Raw genomic sequence first — 20964 nt, forward strand, 5'->3', positions numbered from 1 at the left:
AATGGTCACATCCCAAAATACACTACAGTAATAATAGCTATCTAAACAGATAGTTTCTCCTTCTGAGGAAAAGCTAACAATAGCACAGATTTACAATGTTACCTGCAACCTTGTTACTGTGATAAGAGTGGGATTATTTATTAATTTATGAAATCATGTAAGCGTGTGTGACTTTGACGAAGCACAGCTCTCGGGTACTCCTAAAAGACACATGACTGGCTCCCTGCACAACCATGCATTTTGGGGCTATAATCAAGTGCAAACTGTGTTTGTTATCATGTTTGGTCAGCTACAGGCTTCACTATAATTAGACTTCCGGGTGTCGCAAATGTATTCGCGTCTCTCTGTAGACTACAGCCAAATGGATGGGGAGGGACAACAGTCACTGTATTGCTGTATGTTTAATAAATTTAAGATTTAAGTATATTTATGTACCACAGTAATATTTGTCTTAACTATGTATAGTATGAAGAATTTTCACATTTAAAACTACTGTACTCGGATTTTCACATCACTGGGGGGTTCTGGTCCCCATTAACCGCAAAAAACGCGAGATCACTGTATTACTGTACATATATACAATATAGTGATTCTCGCTTTTTGTGGTTAATGGAGACCGGACCCCCCCCCCCAATATAGTGCTTAAAAAAAAAAGAAAAAAGTTTTTTTTTATGTGAAAAGTATTCATACTTTTTGTAATAAATGGGAATTTCAAGTGTAAACTGTGACTTTTATCATTTTTTCTACAGCGTTCACTTTAATTAGACTTCCTTGGCGCGAGCGAATATGACACGGCTCTTTGTGAGACCACAGCCACTCAAACTTACATTTACTGTATAAGGTTTAATAGTTGAAGATGTGAGTAAATATTATGTGTACTGCGGTAGTTGGACATCCAAGGAGTGTCCGTGGCAAGATCATTAAGTGCATTTATAGTTACCTCGTCTGTCTGGCACGCAAGAAACCTTCATAGCATATCTATCTGCAATAAAGCTTTTTTTTTTTTTTAATATCCGCAATGCACTGAGGCAAGACGCGAAATAGCGAGGGATCACTGTATCCCAGAAAGAGCAAGAAATATTTGGCTATGGGAAAAAGTTTGGGAAACCCTCCTCTAATTAGTACAACGCTCAGTCTGAATGTAATGTTACTTTCCATTGGAGGATTATGTTCAACACTTTTCTCAGATGCATAGATCAGCCTTTGAATGTCAAGTGGGTCATTTACAGCTATTTTCATTAAATTATGTTGTTTTTGAACAGAATAAAAGGACTGGTCATTTTTTGGAAGCGAATATGTGCTTTATTTAACTAACACATGGTCATACTGTAAAAAACAACAGCAAATTGTCACACTGTACAGCATTAATTGAAACCATTACTTAGAAAACGATAACGTATCCTAGTCACTACTAAGGTACAGAAATGCTGTAAACTCATTATTCTGTGCTTGCTCTCCAATATGCTCCATGTCATGATTTTGTGCAGCATCACGCAATAAAATGAGACCTGACTTTCATGTTACTTGATGCGCCAATGGAAAACATCACAAAGCACATGCTGGCGAGCAACACACTCAACTGCAGCAGTCAAAGCGTTTCCATAACAATCTCCTTGATTAGGTCCGCACGGCATCTGGCTTGAGGAACAGTCTGCTGTGCCAGTAGTCGGGGTTGTCAAATGATGAGCTGCTGGCAGGCTCGCCCGTGCCTGCGCACACCTTGATGTATCCCCCAATCCCTGCGCACCTGCCGCTGCCCACCTCCCCCTTCACTGGGAGGTTCTGATAGTCGGCCTGCTCCCACCCATTGGGTATCCCTTCAAATGCAGCCATGTCCTCATACTCGTTTTCTCCCTCATTCGAAACCACATCTGGTTTGTGGAAACTACTGACATACCCCTGATGTGTTTGTTGTTTGTTTGTGCGATGGCAGTCCTGTGGATCTAATTGACCCCCCTCTTCCTCGCATGTTTCATCTGGCTCTGCTGCAGATGTTTCCTGTCTCTCTTGCAGCGCCGCCTCTTCCTCTGTGGAGTCAGAGCGTGTAATGTCCATGTATTCATACCTGCCTTTCCCTGGAGGTACGTGCAAACGATCCTCCGCAGCTTGTATCTGCTTCTCCACGCTAAACTGATGTTCCTCTACGGAGTCTGCCATATTGTCCCTGTGGTTCTCTTTTAGCTGCTGTTGCTCCGCGGCTGGAACCAGTCTCAAGGTGTCCTCATGGGCAGTTGGAGAAGGTGGCATTTTATAAGCCAGCGATTGGGTGTCAACCTGTGAGGAGTTGTCTTTTGTTGTTGGTTTGTGGCTCATCACCTCATAGTCCAGGGCCATTTTTTTAACCTTGCTTAATCGTGCGGTACCTTTGCAAGCTGTGAGGCATGACATAAGCAAAGTCAGTAGATCTCATTTACTGTATGTAAAGCAAATCATGTGCATTCTTCAGATATTTCACGATACCTCTTACTGGAGTGCTAGGTGATCCAGGAAGGATACAACCAGAGTTGTCAGCTTCCTCCTTCTCCTCTTTCTCACCAGATGTCCACGCCTTGTAGGAAGATGGACTTGATGCTGTAGAGAGCTTCCTGTGCCTGCTACTGGATACATGAGGGGTAGCCTTTTCAGATCCAAGCCGGGTCCTGTGAGCAGCACCTGTTCTGAAGCCTTCGTCACGCGATTCTGTCTCCTTGCCACTCCCTCTGAACTCATACCTTTCTGGCAGCGTTCGCACCGAGCTGTGACGGGATCTTTGGAAGCACAGCTTTAAAAGAAAAGACAAAGCAATGCGAGTCTTGAAGGTAAAATGAAAGTACCCTCATATTTTCAGGATACTGTGGAAGAAAAGAAAGGTAGAGTGCTGTACAGCACTACCTCGAGATATGAACGTCCGAGTTTACGAAAAACTCATTATACGAAACGACGAAGAGTTTTTTGACTCTGAAAATAAGTCGAGATACAAAATATGAAAACTTAGCGCGCCGCCGAATGTCGACTCATTTCTGTCATCCTGCTCTTCCATTGGTTAGCTGCTGCCCCGATGCTCGTCATTTAACTTCCTGTGACGTGGAGGGCGCATGTGGAAGCTTGGATAATGAGATAGTTTATCAAAGATTGGATAAATAATACCAAACACCAGCCCGCACCTCCAACCTATAGACCAGCAAGTTATTTTGAACTTTAAAAAGCTGTCGAGTGTACGAACCTCTGCCATTTACTTCATTGCTTGGCACGAATTAAATAATTTACATAAGTACCTGGACTCAAGATATGAGAAAAATCACGATGCAAAAGCCATTCTGGAACAAATTAATTTCCTATCTCGAGGCAGTTTTACAAAATCCTCAATATTAAATTAACATTAATCCACTATCCAAATGGGCACCAAAGTATCCTTTTTCTTAGTCTAAGTCAGTAAGTAAATAAGTAAGTAAGCAAGCAAGCGAGTGAGTAGGTAATTAAATAAGCGATTGATTAGGTAAGCAAGCGAGCGAGTACTAAAGTAAGTAAGTAAGTCAGCAAGCAAGCATGAAAAAAGAAAAAAAAAATAGAAACTTGCATTCAAGGAGACAGTTCAAATACAACCAGGACAGCTGTCTGTCTAATGATCCTTCAAGGGATACTAAACTTATTTGGCAAATTTCAGCAGTAAAAGTTCAAATTTCATCCTTAATTCATTTGATAGCTAAATTATTTTACAACAACAATTAATAACTTTAAAACATAATTTGCCACTTGCTATAGACTGAAAATGCCATCACACGTAGTCAGGACTCAAGTAACATTAAAACTCTGCATGCTTTCCCAAATGCCATATGATCGAACTAGAGAAAAAAAAAGGGAGTCGTGTTTACTTTTTCCCAAACACTTGTGACAATATTTTCAGTTAAAAACAAGAACTGTAGGAAAATGTGTTTTTACAGGTATTAATTACATGAAATAAATTTGGTTATCAACTTAGGGGGAAGTCAAGTCATACCGTTTTCTTTGCATGAATGTGTTCTATGCGCCCCCCGCTAGTCTAAACACGACATTCTGAATAATATTGTATTTTTGGAATACAAGTTAAGCAGCAAATCCATCTGTGTTCAACTTTCTGCAAAAAACAGCCATTTTGTCAGCTGAAGATAACATCAACATTGCTCAGGGCTCAGGTACCAACCAATAACGAATGACCTGTTTTCTGAGATAGGTCATGGGGCGTTCACACGATGTTACCCTTGCTCTGAGAAACTGCGTTGTCATCTTCAGCATAATTCAAATTCCACTAACGCAATTTTAATCAAAATGTTATGTTTGGACGGGTGGGGCTGCACAGAACATATTGTAATGAACTTTTGGGTGTTGACTTCCCCTGAATTTATGGACAAATTTTTACTGATGAAAATGGCTAAACAAGTGAGATCATATACCCACATAAACCTGCTTCATGCAAATGGTGACACCCCACCACAGAAATGTGTTACCTTACAACAAAAAGAAAATGCAGTATCAGAAAGACAGAGGAGCAAGGTGTGTTCTCTTACTTAGACTGTTAAGAAAAATGATGTGATTGTAATCAACATCAAATAAAACGTTCTATGTTATGTTGTTGTGGGACTCTCAGTACTCTCCTAAAATAAAGATAGAGAATGTACATAGGATAAAATGGCGAATATTTCGGAAAGACACAAACACGTCACACCGACATTCACTCCATGACAAAGCTAATATTTAGTTTAGTTTTTTCAATACATTAGCCCTTATCATCTTCATTTTAATCAACAATTTGATAGTGTGAAAAGCCACAAAAGAACCACAGAAATGTGTCTGGATATGTTTATGCTACCACAAACTACTGAGTACATGATGCTTTGTCAAAAAGTTAACCAAATGTTTGTGCTTGTGTGTGCATGGGTCTAACCTGGCGGACACTTTCTCCAGGACTTGGAGTCATTGGCAGGTATCCAACAGGTCCGGCATGAGATGCGCCACTCTATAATTTCACGAGAAACATGCTTAATCAGGTTAACCAGTGATAACAAAGTCCACAGTAAAAATATATTCAATTACACGATAAGAATTAATCCTTGAACGAGAGAGACTCCACGAAGGAGAATGTTGCAGAGGAGGTGTGGCGAAAGCCTCCTGCAGTGCGTCTTCATCTTCGCCCATCAAATCTGGATCAAGCAGCCCTCCCTCAGAATCTCTGCGATGGGCGTCTGGCGGGGCATCGTCCTCTTCCAGCTGCAGAATAATGGTCAAATGGAAGGACAGTTTTTAGGATTTCATTGATTCAAAGTGTGTGACTCTAACAATCAATGCCTCACCTTTATGACAAGGTATCTGGCTGGATCTCTTGCCATGCGTGTGAAGTCACTTGCCAATTCTTTGAAAGTGGGCCTTATATTTTCATCGATCATCCAACCTGAACGGGAAACGGGCTCGGTTTCACTTTCCTGAACATGTGATTGGATGTAGTTTTGTGGCACTCACATTTGACCATGACCATGTATACGTCGATGGTGCAGATGTGAGGTTGCGACAGACGTTCGCCCTTCTCCAGCAAGCATGGCACCTCTTGGGCCTGTGCTGACCCATAAGGCTCTGCCCCAAAAGACATCATCTCCCACACTGTAACTCCTGTTCGAGAGGCAGCCAGAGATCTTTTATGTTTAGGATAAAATGCTATCGGAATAGACATAGTCCACTACATAGTTCTTAGTCTTGGCATGTTTCCAGATATTCTCCTCAAACATGCATCACATAAGAAACAAACCCCTTAAGAAAACAGTGTCTTTGATACTCAAGGCTCCAGAATTTACTGATCAAGCGTCTCACCATAACTCCACACGTCACTTTGATGAGTGTATCTTCGAAACAAGATGCTTTCAAGAGCCATCCATTTGATCGGAGTCTGTACCATGACATACAGAGTACAAAGTGTGAAGCTGTCACCAGAAAAAAAAAAATACCAGTAGGTGAGAAACGGACTGCAACCTTGGTGTTCGAGTAGACACATTTCTTATCATCGGGATAAAGGAGATCTGCTACGGCGCAGTCTGAGATCTGGACCTGGTAGTCATTCTTCAGTAGAATGTTGCGAGCTGCCAGGTTCCTGTGCACCACACAGTGTTCCTCCAGGTAGTACATACCCTAACAGGCAAACATGTCATCATGTGCACACAGACCATCTACACTACAGTATGTGGAATTCCTATGAACTTACTTTTGCTATTTGGACACACCAGTTAAGCAGGCGCTGAGGGCCCAGGCTGTTCTTGTGCTGCCTGATGTGCTCCAGTAAGGAGCCCAATGAACTGAGCTGTGTGACAAGCTGCAGAGTGGACCCCGGACAGATGCCCAAAAGTCTCACTATGTAGGGATGGTCCAGGCTGCCTATGAACAGCATGTGCTGTAGAGGGCGCATAGACACCACATGTTGGACTCTGTCAGTGCATTCTAATTTTGCCAAAACAATTCCTGACATCTGATCCTCACGTCAGTTATCTCGGTAAAGGTTTGGCGGCCTGAGCTGTCCTGGATAGTCTTGATGGCCACCGGGATCTTCACTGTCTCTCCATCTGGAGTCCAAAACCCCTTTCAAACCAAAACACGCAGCTGTTATAACATACTCTGCGTTCAGCACCTGTTTCTCCAAAAGAGATGCAGATGACTGATACCCTGTGCACCGTGCCAAAGACACCAGAACCGATGATTTTGAGCTTTTTTAGTTCAGATGGCTTCAGGATGTGGGCGTGAACCTTGGTTCCTTTCTCCCCGGGACCCAGCGGCTCAAAACTCTGCCAAGACACAAGGATAATCCCTGTGTGAGTATATATTTATCAATGCAAAGGCACCTAATGGCCCCTTATGGGACTGACTCACCTCTCCGCTCTCAAGGTACCTCCTCATGGCTCTCTTGCGGCGAATGGCCAGGCCTCGGCGGTATAGCACGCCCAAGAAAAACAACACCAGGCATAAGATCAAGCCAGCTGGCACACCTAAGGCGATGCCTGTGATCTGGCCACTTCAGAGTAAAGAAGAGAGTGAGATGATAGGGTGGAGACATGAGGAAAAAAGGTTAGAAATAGCGCAAAGTAAAGTTGGATCTTGATGTCATGATTTGGGTCATGTGGCAGAAGAAAAAAGGAGACCAGATATGATCTGACAAATGTTCTTGTATCATACAACTGCAGGACACACAGAACTCAAAGAGCATTTCACACTGTGTGCATTTTGACATAAAAGCACCAATTTCAACATAATAAAGTCCATCCCCGTTTTGGTTTTCACATTGTGGTTACCTCCTTAAGTAGAGCCTAAATATTCCACACAGCGCTCACTTTGAGCTTTCTGTCAAGAAAAATTTTTTTGTTTTGTGACATGTTCAGTATTCAAGCTTTATTAAGGTCACCCTCCGCCTTTTGACAATGAAAACAAAGTATAAAAAGGCCCTATTTAGAATATTTAGGGTGAAAACTCACCTGCTAGCACTCAGTCTGACAGTCTCCAAACAATCACTGAGTCCTGGGCCTGAGCATCTGAAATTACATTTATACGTTCAATTTATGTTGTGCATAGAATGGTGCTTATGATGGAAAAGAAAAGAAAAAACTCAAAGCATCCAGCCTCACCCTTGGGTGCAATTTTTGTGACATGGTTCACAGTGGCCTTCCTTTGAAGGATATTTGAAGATGAGCCTCCTCTGCCCATCATTCACCCCAGCAGGGCAAGACGACATGCAGTATGGACCATCTTGAAGGTTGGCGCATGCCACACATTCATATGCACCCTGAAAGAAAGACTTGGGAAAATTAACCAATATAGACTGAATTCAGTGTGAATAATGCATGTGCGCATACATATCCAGAAGTGGTTTGAAAACGCTAATTTTATCATGTCTAATGACTATAATTAGATTTGCATCCAATTCGTCATGCTTCAACTCTACAAATGTTTATTGTGGAACATGGATTTTGATTTGACTTGTGAGTTATTTTTGGCAAAAATGAAAAGTACCATGATAACCAAGGGACCAGGAAGAGAATTTTCTCAGGCATAAGAAGAAAGGTTTTGGTTGACCATACAACATGATTCTATGATGATTCAGACACAATACTAAGAGGAATACTAATTATATCTCAGTAGGTAAGACTATCCTTCTGTAAACATGCCTCTGCCCTCTTGATTCTAGCTGTCAGATGTCTTAAAACGAGTTATTTCACTTTACTGTATTTTACCTTGGACAGTGTTTAACTTATTTTAATATAACAACGTTAACTAAAACTACACAGATTATGGAGGCCAATGTGTGATATGAGTCTGGAAAAAAATGCATTTCTCATATTAAAATGGGAAAATACATAGATTTAAAATTAACGCTGTGGAAGTCAGCAAGTGCCCCAGAACTGCTCCAAGGTTCGCTGCATCTACTCTCGCTTTTCAGTTGAAGCTTTGCTGCAAGAATAGTTACAGAAGCACCTACCGGCCCTGTGCAGCTGACCTTTCCATGCAGATGTTTACATTCCGAGTGACACGCAACACATTCCCCATCAGCCCTTGCAAATTCTCTTGAAGAGCTGTGGACACATAGGTCAACATTCGACAGGTACATGGAAATTAAATTACAATTTTATATCCAAAGAATTGTACACTTCTCCCCCCAACATTGTGATAGTCGGCTTTGGAGTGAAACTTTTAGGTTGAATTTAAAATGCATTGTAACTCTTATTAGTTATATTTTTTAAAGATACTGTAAGCAATTTATTTAACCTTATCTAAACATTTGACTTCACCTACCCAGCTTCAGTCATCAATACTTGCACAAAATGCTTTTCGCAAAATTTACAACAGCATGCAAAAAATATTGAAACATTAACTGTTGGACGTGCAGTTTAAAGTTTCACATCAAATTCAGTTCAAATTATAAAATTATTTTGCAAATTGAGGTCTTGATGGGATTTGTAAAGTTTGAGGAATAGCCGGTGTTCCAATTTTTGAGTCTCGTCTTGTATTTGCCAAAACAGTTCACCCCAAATCACCCTAGATGAGTTTGAAGGACAGCCATTTTGGAAACTAATAGGATGTCATTGGCAAGGTCATTCCTTGCCCCCACCAAGTGACAGCTGTCTAACTGCTAAGTTTTTCAACAGCACAGAAGACCGTACTTCCATGTGGAAATGTAATCCAGACATTGTCCTGCTATTTTGCTATAAAAGGAAGGATATTCGCCACGAGGTTCCAGTCAGACTTGTGTAAATAGTGAAGTAGGTGACAGGAAGCGCATTCTACCCTTGTGTTCATTGCATTTCTGGCCCAAAAATAAGACTAAAAAAACAAAACAGATCCCCTGCCGGCCCTATTAGATAATGCCTGGTAAATTGTGTTTATCCTGTCTGGATCATTTTACTCACAGTAAGTTTTTAACAAGTGTCCTTTATCCATGCTATGCAGCCACCATTCTATAATGAATTTACATTCTGAATTAATAGGTTTAGACACACAATAGTCATGCTTGTCTTTGAGTTTCCTCCTATTATTGGAGTATCCATATGCTTTGCATTGCACTTTTATAGCGTTTAAAGACTGAGCTAACACTAATAAAGCCAGTGTAACCAAAATTCATTTAGATGCCATTTTTTCTGATGAACCATACATTTTTCCTTCTGAGCACTGGAGGTATACTTTAAATTTGTTACAAAATCTCACCCTAAAATGTGAGAAGCGGACTGTATCGGTTATACTGACCCAATATAAAAGTGACAGCTGTTCACACATGTGCCATTTCGGCTATAGTTCCTACAGGAGAGACACTGGTCTGGTCCTGGGCCCCAGCAACCAGAGCTTGCACACAGTGGGTCACAGACATGGCCCTCAGCAACTGTAAAAATTAAGTTAAACTAATCAGAAATACACAAGCATGTTGTTAAAAATGAATCAAACGAGGTAAGAGGAGACGAAGAGTCCTCACCGCATTCCGCTAGTGGCTTGTTGCTGTTGATACTGTTGACTCGAACCCGATGCCCTCTGAACAGCTTAGACCAGTTCACAGTATGATGGTAGCACAATTTTGCATTCTGACTGATATACACGCTGCCATCGCTGATCTCTCGTAGAGAGCGCAGACCCAGCGAGGTGAGAGTGGAGATGCGCATCACCATCAGGGAAAAACGCCTGTGATTGGCAAATTGGATAAAACGTTTTGAGGATACTGTTTAAAATGTGGAACTCTTTTGTGATTCTCCCAAGAATTTTTTCGGGTACACAACAATCCCTCACTACTTTGCGACTTGCCTATAGACCCCTCAGTACAAAGTGAATAGTTTTCTCTTTTCCTAATGTAATACACTCCACAAACTACAACGGTGTGGTGCACATGTGGTGTGTTTTATGATGATTATGCTCATTTCAACATGGTTGAATAGATTTTTTCTTTAGAGCCATTCTTTATTTTACAAAGATTTATACTGGTGACATTTTTGATCATGCCACATCAGACAAAATTTCCCACATATGTTGTTCTTGAACTTTGTACAATAAATGGCATGAAACACAACGTGCTATCATGAACACAAATTACACTATATCATGTTTTAGGCACACAACTTCTGAAGACATAAAAGGATGTTGTGGCAAGACGAAGAAGTCACACGTTGCTGTTCTAGTGTACGCCTTTACTCTTTGCATGCCAACACAAAACTGAACAACATTTTCCAAATCATCAGTCAAAACCACAAGGTTCACAATATGCTTGTTGAGTGAGATGCCTGCTACATAGCCCACCCCAAACACCCAGAAAGGCAGAATAAAATCCCCCACAGGGTATTTTACTTCTCTGTCACCCCGGGTACACAGTCCAGCTCTAGGCGGTGTAGGTGAACCCTGTTGGACATGGGCGTAAGTGAGGCAGGAGTAGGGGCCAGACACTCAGCGTAAAAACCACGTGAGGTTGCATTGTCAGATGGATGTTCTGATGTGCCGCAGGAGCCAGAATGGCAGCGTTGACCTGGATGACGATGGGTTTTTGAGGGACGCAGATCCTGATCTGGGACCTGGGCCAGAAGCTGCTGCGGCACCACCACCGTCTGACTCAACTCTGTGTACCGGGACCATACCTGTGGGCTTGGTGAAGCTGAGGGGGCAGCTGGATGGTGTTTTATTGTGGTCTGCTGCTGAGGCCGGATGGCCATTGGTGGGTGGAGCGCCTGGCCGGCCGACAACCCGGGACTCTGGAGCGGGACTGCGCAAGTCGCTCTCACTACCGCCTGGACCAGCCTGTTGATGGCCGGCTTGAGCCTGGGTGCGCCGAGGGACTGGGTGACAGGTGAGAGGGCCCCTTCTGGATATGGCGGGGTGCTGGCCGAGACCACCGGGTTCGCGGAAGCAGGCTGACCTGGTATCTGACCTAACCCTAATCCTAAGTCCTTTTTGAGGACCTAAGCAAACTATTCTCTCAATTGCCAATTTGCTCCCGTCTAGGCATGCGGGCATAAACTGGCGAGCAAACAGTTTTGATAAAATGTTCTACCTCATGCTTCGTATCAACGTTAGGAAAGGCGGAAGTCATGAGCGATGGAAATTCTGCAAGCAATCACCAACACATGCCCCTCACACCCAAACAACCTGTGTGCTTTAATCGTCCAAGTACCCCATCTTCACAAGAAAAAGTATCAACGGACAACGCGTTGATCAGTTAGCAACATCAGCACGCAGTCTTTATGCATACAGAAAATCCGTGGTAGCCGTGAGGAGGTAGCTGACGTAAGAACATGTGTGTAAACAGGAATCTGCGCTCATCCAAGCCCAGCAGCATTATCATTTTGTCCATTAGGTCCACTGTTGTGCCATCACCCAATCCGGGCAGAGAAAGGAGCCTGTCCACCCTCTCCAAGTCCAACAAACTGACCAAACCATGTGGTGCTTTGGGACGTCCGTGGTGATTCCTCGCAGGCGGAACAGCCCCCCAACATGCTGAAACCACGCGGACAGATCACTCAGCTCAGACAATTTCACCAATGTGTCGGTGGCTGCTGATTGTGAATGTGGGGCGATGTGGCAGAGGAAATCACCTCTTCAGACGCTTGCTGAAACGTTGTAACGTCCGGGTTTATGAATGTGGCAGGATAAAGAAGCTGGAATGCTGTTCCAGTGTACTACTTGACTTTTCGTATGCCAACACAAATTTGTAGATTGTCCAAATCATCAAAGTCAAAACCACAAGGATCAAAGCATCAAAGGTTCGTTCAAACTTGTCTGCTGGGTGAGAGGCACGGTCTTAATGCCTGCCACAAAATTAAATGGGACTTACTTGTAAAGTGACCTTCCTTGGATGATGGTGAGACTCGAAAAAACGGACAAGTCACTGAGTTCTTTTGGCCATGATTGGATGTTTAGGATATCTGGTAATCAAACAAAGGTGGCATATTTAGCAACATCAGATAGTTTTGTTTAGACATTATGCAGCAACACGCTGTTGAAAAAAAACAAAACTGTACCTGTTATCTCTCTAACAGTGCGGAACACTTCTAGCTTCTTAGGATCCAGAGGTGGGATCTTCTTAAAGTCATCTCTAAGGAAGCCAAACATTAAAAGATCTTGTTTTTGTTTCCTATACGATACTTGTTAGGGACTGAGATCCTTGCACAGTTTTTGGAGTCATTTCGTTAGTTTTTGTCTGTCTGACTCCATTTTTGCTCCGTGAAAGTCACATTTTTCAATGTATTCATGAGCTGATGGGAATTTATGAGTTAAGACTCATGAAACTGTCAACCTTTGAACAATGGAACGAGTTATGCTCTTCAGAACACTCAATCAGCTGCCATTTACCCTAGTGGAACACTAAGAGGTGTGTAAGAAATGTTCAGGACTGATGTCACAGAAGCTGTACTGTATTTCAACGCCAATGCGCATAATGAAAGAGTACTCCTCATCAAGCATATATCAAGCAGCCTGTTTATAAAGAGATCTGTGGAGCTTGCTTGGTTCAATGTGCAAGAGGTGATGACGTTTGTGGCAGAACGACTCAAACCAACTCACAAAGCCCTGAGTATATGACGGTTTTGGGCTGAGAAAAATCATTGTTGTACTGAAGCAACCTCTTTACAAATACTCATTCGACCTGGCTCTGTGTAATTTTTCCCCTTGTGCCAAGCTCAAGGATGACATTGAAGTGAACCTGTTTTGAAATCATGGACAAAATCAGGACCACTGTGAAGACACAATTCAAAATCTGGGAAGAATTCTTTTAGGATTCCACAGAGATGATGAGAAAAAAAATGGCTTAGAAAGGTGATTACTTAAGGGGGGAAAGTTGCAGTATGTAGCTTGGATTTGAAATACAGTCTGTATCTTTTGTGACAAGTCATGGAACCATTCAGACACTCCTGATACAGAGTCTTCTAATCACATACTGTATATACCCATTATCCTGTCTCCCCTTGACTGAACTGAAGTAGTTGCATTGCGCCCATGAAACATATTGAGACATACCCGAGAATGCCTGTGACCAAAAAATGAAGACTTCCTTGGATTTTGGTGCAGTTGATGAAGCTGTCAATGTTACTTGAGTCCACAGTCTGCCTATGCTCTGCACCTGTGCCTTCACATACTGTGAGGATACGGGAAACATGAGATTTCCCCATTTTGCCCATCAGGCAATTTGAGTATTTATCAAAGTCAAACCTTTCGGGCAGAGTCCAGAGCAGGGTTCGCAATGCCTGTGTCCCTCTCTCTCCACCTCCGTCTTATCTGGAGGGCAGACGCTCACACAGGAGCTACCGTCCACCACGAAATGAGCTACAATCAACAGGATTTGACAACAAAATGACACGATGTAAGTAAGCCAAATTGAGGTAGATGATGAGTGAGTTAGTGTTAAACGTTTACACTCACTGGGGCACTGAGAGACACAAATTGATCCATACTGATATTTAGCGTTTGGGTTTGTTTCCATCTGAAAACTCTGCTTGTTATAGATGAGAGCTTGTGGACACTGAGGCACGCAGGCTCCAGAGTCGTTGAAATGCCGGCATGCCTATAAGCACACAAATATACCGAATGTGATTATTTGGACACTTAATTTCCCGCGCAATTCAATGATTTGATTTTTTGGCTTGCTTAAATCTATCATTTGGAATGGACATATTTCTTACATACTATTTACCTTTTCAGCTAAGTGTGAGTATCCACACCTATTCATAAGACTTGTAAACAAATCGCACCAGGTACCTCTAGCTCATAGGTGTCGAACTCCAGTCCTCGAGGGCCGGCATCCTGTATGTTTTCCGGTTTTCTTTCCCCAACACACCTGATTCAAATGATTAGCTCATTAGCAAGCTCTGCAGGAGCTTCAAAATGATCCCAATCATTTGAATCAGGTGTTTTTGAGGGAAAAGGTTTGAAAACATGCAGGATATCGGCCCTCGAGGACTGGAGTTCGACACCTGTGCTCTAGCTGGTACAAAATTTTGGACTGCCACTGAAATGAACTCGAAACAAAGCCAAAATTTACTGCGTTTGGACTCTAGATTTACTTAATAATAATATTTAATATTTAAGTATATTTAAATTCCCTTAAACAAAAATCTAAATTCATCCTGTAGAATCCGTATTTCAGGATGATGAATGGAGAGGGTGTCAGAAATACTTAGGAGCAAGACATAGTTGGGACGAACTGGGAGCCAAACTTCTATCATGAGATTTGTGGAAGAATTTTGCATATCCACAGTATATATGAAATGTTGGGTTGGATTGTCTTTGTTGGCTACATCTGCTTTTTAATGACAACCTGTAGAAATGTACAAATGTAAAATATGGTCTCCATTTGATCTCCCTGCTTGACTTTCCTCCTTAGTAACACTTACAAAACAGTCCACATCCAGGGGGCCTGTGCACCCTGCTGCACACTCAATGTGACAGCAGTCCCTAGGGCTCGTCCCAAAACAACGACCGTTACACTGGGGAGCGCACACCGTCTTCGTCACTAAAACACACAGAAGCCAAGAGTTGACGTGAGGTCCGAAAAAACAGTGTGTTCCGGCTTTTTGTTTGAATTCCATGCCCTTATAAGGTGAAAAGAGCTGTGGAAATGAAAGGAAACCCTAAAGGTCACTGACGAGGCTAAAAAGACAATGGAAACAATTGTACACTCACAGATCTGACACTGCTTCTCATTTGGCCCCCAGCAATATTCTCCACAAGATTTGTGGCATGTCCCTGAGACAACAAAAAAGACACAAACACATTAACTATTTACAATGCACCCCAATAAAAATAGATATTTAATTTGTTAAAAAACAGCAGTCCGAACCTCTTTCTCCATTGTAGTAAATGTCGATAGGAGCCTTACTGTCCCTGATTATATCTTGCCAGTAGACCCAAGGACTGTAGCTCAAGTATCTATTATTAATAATCTGTACACCTCCTTCCAAAATCTCTGCAAAATACAAATACAGTACAGGCAAAAACAGACTGGTTTGTATTGGATTGCAAACCCCAGTGGTGGGCAAAGTATGAACCGCTCCTTACAGCCTGCTCCTTTTATAGATTTGGCCCAACGAGCATTATCAAGAGGCCTTTAGATATTTGTTGCATTAATTTCTATCCAAACACATTGCAATATATATATATATATATATATATATATATATATATATATATATATATATATATATATATATATATATATATATATATATATATATATATATATATATATATATATATTTTTTTTTTTTTTTTTTTTAACTCCTTTTGAGTACGGCTTCTGTTCTGTTTGTTGTTGACACCTTACACATTTTTGCTTTCCTGGTGGATAGTCCCCTGGTAGCTGGTAGAAAAAAAAACTGCGGGTAAACCACACTGGAATATAAGATGTATAGCTCAGATCAAGAGAAAAAAATGGTGTCTTATAGTCCGAAGTTTACGGTACATGTTATATTTGCAGTCAATTTCCTTATTCTTCACGTCATTTCCTGTTGTCACCTGTCAGATTTACAAGGCCGAGTTGACGCAGTCCATGCGGTCCATCCTTAGGATAGTTGAAGAAAACGGAGAGAGCAAAACGCCTTTCGTAAAGGCTGCTTCCTCTAATGACCCGCAGTTGCTCCAGGGGGATTTCCTGAACATGATTCATGGCGATGAGCACATAGCCAGTCACCTCACGAATTGTCTGCGCAGAGGTAGAAGAGGTTTGCGAAACCAAACAGCTTGAACAAAACAGCTTGACTTACAGTAGTAGGCCTGTAGTCTTTTGGGGATAGTATGCAGAAAGACAAACAACGGCAACTAGGAAAGGAGTAGCAGACACTGCCCTATTCCGTGATCAATCTCAACTTTGAAAGCCAATAATGGTGGACATGATTGACCTACCTTAAGAAAAGAGAAGTCCCAGTTGCTCTCAATCTGTGTGACTTCAAGATTTCCCATGATAATTTCACAGCTGTCATAGCGCTCCTTGATCAAGTTATATTGATTCTCCTGAGAGCCCGTGGAGCTCAGTCCATTCTGGGTACCAAGACACACCACTAACAAACACACACACAATAGAGGAACACACGTATTCTTCACAGCACCAAATCAGCAAACTAAGCAAACAGTTCTGCACTCCCGAGCAGGGAAGACAGCCCTTTGATATATGCCTTGCTCATGAATGTAGAAATAAATGTCTTATCACGCCCAAATCCCATTTCTATATCTTCAAGTTTGTGGTCTTTAAGATTTTTTTTTTTTTTTTTTTGGGGGGGGGGGGGCATATATACATCTGCTTCTATATGTAATTACACATCGACTTTTCTATGCAAAACTCTGTTTCATTTCCAGGCCTGTTAATGCGACAATGAGAGGGAAGTCAGGAAAAATAGCTTTGTAAATCATTACGCACTACTAATTACAGTAGTTTAATTAACCAGTCACATCAATACAGAATGTCAGCGGTGTGGCGTAGACAATTTGCAATTATATATATATTTTTTTTTTAGTCCATGTGATATAAACATGAGATGACAAAGCTTCTTTGAGCATTACTATTAGGCTAAAGTACTCAGGTCAGCAGTTTTCTTTTAGTGAACGGAAATGCTGCATGCTAGATACTTCGTAGAATGCGGCTACAAATTTGCTCAAAAGGTCAATCCCTTCAACATCTCTTGACTTCAAAGATAATCTACAGCATGTGTGTGACCCATTTGCGGTAAATGTAGGACTAATGAGTGTATGAGTTCAGTGGTTTTGATGCTTTCCTCCTGCAGGATTTTGTTGTGAGTTCCACAATATGGAGAAGAGTAAAACAGTCTGTAGTCCATTACACTTGGACACAAAGTAGTCCAGGCATCAGGCTGATGGAATTGACGACTCAGGGTCGAAGAGAAAGGGCTTCTCTCATACAGAGTTCTTATTGTGATGAAGCTATAAATGTGGACAGTGTCTCTCTCGTTCTTTGTGTCTCTCTCACAGTGCAGTGACAGTACGTCTGTGTGTGCACAGAGTTCTATACAATATATGTGTGGCTGAGTTGAGATCATAGTAAGACAATGGCTCATGTGTGAGTCGTCTCTTCTGGCAGTGGTAAAGGAAATATCATGAACGGAAGAGGACACGCACCCAAACTACCTCTCATCAAGTACCAATAATCATTTCTGTGCGAATATTTTTGCATCAATCAACAAAAGCAACATCTGCTGTCATCAATCAATCAATCAATCAATCAAATTTTATTTATATAGCCCTAAATCACCGAAGTCTCAAAGGGCTTCACAGAATGAAAAGAGGTCATACAGAGACATCTTTTCAATGTAAGGTACACAACAGCATCCCCTGTCAAAGCTCCCAGAAGGGGAAGGAAAAACTCAAAAACCCCATCATTTCAGAGATGTATTTGAAAATACATTCTGCAATCTGCTGCATTTTAAGTGGAGGTGCTTCTCAACGGGCAGTGTATTGATTGTTTTATTTTCGGATAATTTACATTAATTTAAAATGTCATATTTGTTTAGGTTACGCTACACGGAAGAACGTTGAAAAAAGTTGCAGGAAGGCCAGTAAGTCTCAATATTGTGATAATGCCAAAACAGTATCTTGATTAATTTCTGCCAACCTGTACATAAAACCATCAACATGCCGTATTGCATGTTGTCCGGTTAACAAGGACTAGTTGCCCTAAGAAACTCTGCAGGGGCATTATTATATTGTTGCCCTTCGTCACTAGCAGTTTATGAAAGGGACCGTTTTATAGCATGCATTAATATACTTGATTACCGCTGAGTAATAAGAGCACAAAGAAGCTCATAAGGAGAGCGCAAAAAAAGTAATATTGCATCTGAGGTATACAATATGAAAGGTTGTTAGCTAATGGAGAGAAGAAAAAAAATAAAGCAGCTCACTCACCATCATGCATTTGAGTTAAGGTTGCTTGTAGACTCCACAGCAATACCACAGACACTGAAATGACTAACCACTGGTTCATGTTGATATTTTTACCTATTTATATAAGTATCACCACATCACATAAGATAAAGTAAACCAAATGTTTACTTGTATGGAATCTTGACTTCATCCAACTTTCGTTTCGTCTATCACTTCAGAGGAAGTCCGTCTTGTTAACGGTCGCATGTGTAAAAACATCAGAACGCGCCCATTGAGTTGATGAACAAGTGGCATTTTGTTTTGAGCAGGATCTTCCCTCCCAGAATGGATGATGTGATTGGCCAGGAGGATGTTTTTTTTCACCAATCAGAGGTTGGTCCGTTTTTGTTGTTGTTGCCGTCTTTGTTGTTTCATTTGTTTGTTCCGAAGACAGCCGTGCCACACAATATGCAGCATACGTAAAATGAATAAATTCCATATCACTGTATGAATTTGTATCTAATAACGGTCAGTGTACCGCAAGCAAAATGTCAAACAGTTAGGATTAGGATTTTGTGCCCGTTTCGGACTCCTTTTTCTCTGACGTATACTGGATAAAACAAATAGACTGCAAAATAAAACTGCTGTGTTTGTATCAATGCAAGCGCTATGAACCCTATGCATCCCTTTAAAGCACAGATGTGTCTCATGGTGATCTGCGCTTGTCCAAGCACTGCTGCAGGACAGTGAGTGGCTACTCTGTTCCCCCTGTAAAAAGCAGTATTGTCCCCCTTGTAGCCTGCTTCTTAATCACCTCTTTGATGCGCATGGAGCAGCCGGTCACAATGCTCACATTGTCACATGGTCAAGTAACTACTCAGCCCCATAACAGGCTTAATTTGTGAAAATAGCCTCAAAGTAGTCAAGATTCCCCAACGTGACGCAGCGAGTGAAGCAACCCGCTGACGGGTGAACCTAAGTAAGTGCAGCCAAACTGCGTGACTAAGCTTTCCCTCATTGTTGCTAAATTTAAAGTTACTGTAAAATGAAATTTAAAGTCTGTTGACCCGCTTCAGAAAATAATGTTGTGAACCTAGCCAATTGTGAGTGATTGGCGGCACATCTGCCTCACAGTTCAGGGACCCGAGTTCAGATCCACCTCGCTCCGGCCTTCTTGTATGGCGTTTGAATGCTCGCCCCAAGGCCGTGTGGGTTCTCTCCAGGCACTCTGGCTTCCTCCCGCAATCCCCCCCCCCACACACACAAAAAAAAAAAAAAAAAAACATGCATGGCAGGTATTGGACATCCTAAATTGTCCTTAGGTATGATTGGGTGTGTGAATGGTTGTTTGTCCCTGTGTGTCCTGCAATTGGCTAGCAACCAGTTCAGGGTGTCCCTCGCCTGCTGCCTGAATTGAGCTGTTAGGAAGGCTGGCACAGGCACCAGCAAGCCTGGAACCCTTGGATGTTTACAGTATATATATATATATATATATATATATATATATATATATATATATATATATATATATATATATATATATATATATATATATATATGTAGTACTCACAAAAAAAGCCTAATAAAATATTAAGAGAATACATTAGTTGCAAATAATAAACCGATCAGCATTACTCAAAAACATCTTTAAAGATTAAAACCTTGATGGGTCTTGAACGAGTGCCCATGAGGCTAGTTGTGTTCAAGCTGTTTACTGTTGAGAACAGCAGCTGAAGCATTAGCCCAGTGAATCACGCACCTGTGGCAGAAGCAGAGTGGTGAGGACGCAAGAACATGTTGGAAAGTTGTTACCTAGAGTGTTTTTGTAATGAATTGGAATTTCAAGTGTGAACATTGCTTCCCTGTTAATGATGTTTGGTCAGATACGGGTTCCACTCTTGGTTGACGTCCGAGGGGCGTTACTTCAAACTCCGAGAGCAACTCCGGCCCTCTGTGTTCCCCTACTACGGCCAAAGGATGGAAATTTCAGGTATAACAGTACAGTCACTGTATAAGATTTAATAACTAAAGATTTAAATAAATATGTACACTGCATTAATTTTTCTCTCAAATATACATCCATCCATTTCCTAGACACACCTATCCTCACAAGGGTTGCAGGCTTGTATGTATATATATATATATATATATATATATATATATATATATATATATATATATATATATATATATATATATATAGGGAGCACAAACATGTTTGGGGACGTAGGCCTATTAGGCAAACGTTTACGATTGTGTAATTTGGAGTTTGCGATTAAATGACTTTATTAGATGGAATAATCTGAAGTAAGATACATTTGGAATGACGGTTTCTGGGATTTCAAAAACAAGGTTTTTTTCAGACACGTTTTTGGTTGGTTTCACAGAGTTTGCAAATGACCGATGTGATCATCTACCAGTCCGCATGTCTTAAAGTCTGGCTAGCCCTTTTTTTTTCTTGAACTCGTCAAATACTGGACTCACCACATCAGTCTTCCATAATATCGTGTTGCGCTTTTATATTCTAATACTAATTAAACAAAAAAAAACTTTCCAATACAGTCGTTACATTAAAGCGCCACTAAAGTAGAATTCATTAATTAATTCATTTGTTTATACAGTCAATAACAAATAAAAAGTGACACTATC

At 41.4% G+C, this 20964-nt stretch overlaps 1 protein-coding gene across 3 annotated transcripts; it reads right to left on the reverse strand.

Moving 5' to 3' along the window:
* Window positions 1–1293: 1293 nt before the first annotated feature.
* Window positions 1294–18549, reverse strand: LOC148428034 (receptor tyrosine-protein kinase erbB-3-like). 3 transcript variants are annotated; one of them, XM_088407971.1, is made up of 30 exons: window positions 18505–18549; window positions 18358–18420; window positions 16348–16502; window positions 15961–16147; window positions 15287–15412; window positions 15130–15192; window positions 14841–14959; window positions 13870–14011; window positions 13660–13773; window positions 13468–13585; window positions 12474–12547; window positions 12287–12377; window positions 9950–10152; window positions 9727–9859; window positions 8465–8558; window positions 7614–7771; window positions 7464–7520; window positions 6865–7006; window positions 6660–6779; window positions 6478–6576; window positions 6206–6391; window positions 5977–6132; window positions 5818–5893; window positions 5473–5619; window positions 5307–5404; window positions 5050–5223; window positions 4901–4972; window positions 2712–2761; window positions 2461–2639; window positions 1294–2372 (listed from the first exon to the last, which is right to left on the reverse strand). In XM_088407971.1, exons 1-30 carry the CDS (start codon window positions 18524–18526, stop codon window positions 1618–1620), a joined length of 4173 nt encoding a protein of 1390 aa, XP_088264097.1. In that variant the 5' UTR covers window positions 18527–18549; the 3' UTR covers window positions 1294–1617. The 3 variants fall into 3 exon arrangements, with proteins under 3 accessions (XP_088264097.1, XP_088264095.1, XP_088264096.1); XM_088407969.1 differs by having other exon boundaries at window positions 2461–2761; XM_088407970.1 differs by having other exon boundaries at window positions 2461–2761; window positions 18358–18513.
* Between the last annotated feature and the right edge of the window lie 2415 nt (window positions 18550–20964).

The sequence above is a fragment of the Hippichthys cyanospilos genome, chromosome 2 (assembly GCF_059441005.1).
Source record: "Hippichthys cyanospilos isolate Australia breed blue-spotted pipefish chromosome 2, RoL_Hcya_1.0, whole genome shotgun sequence".
Lineage (NCBI taxonomy): Eukaryota > Metazoa > Chordata > Actinopteri > Syngnathiformes > Syngnathidae > Hippichthys > Hippichthys cyanospilos.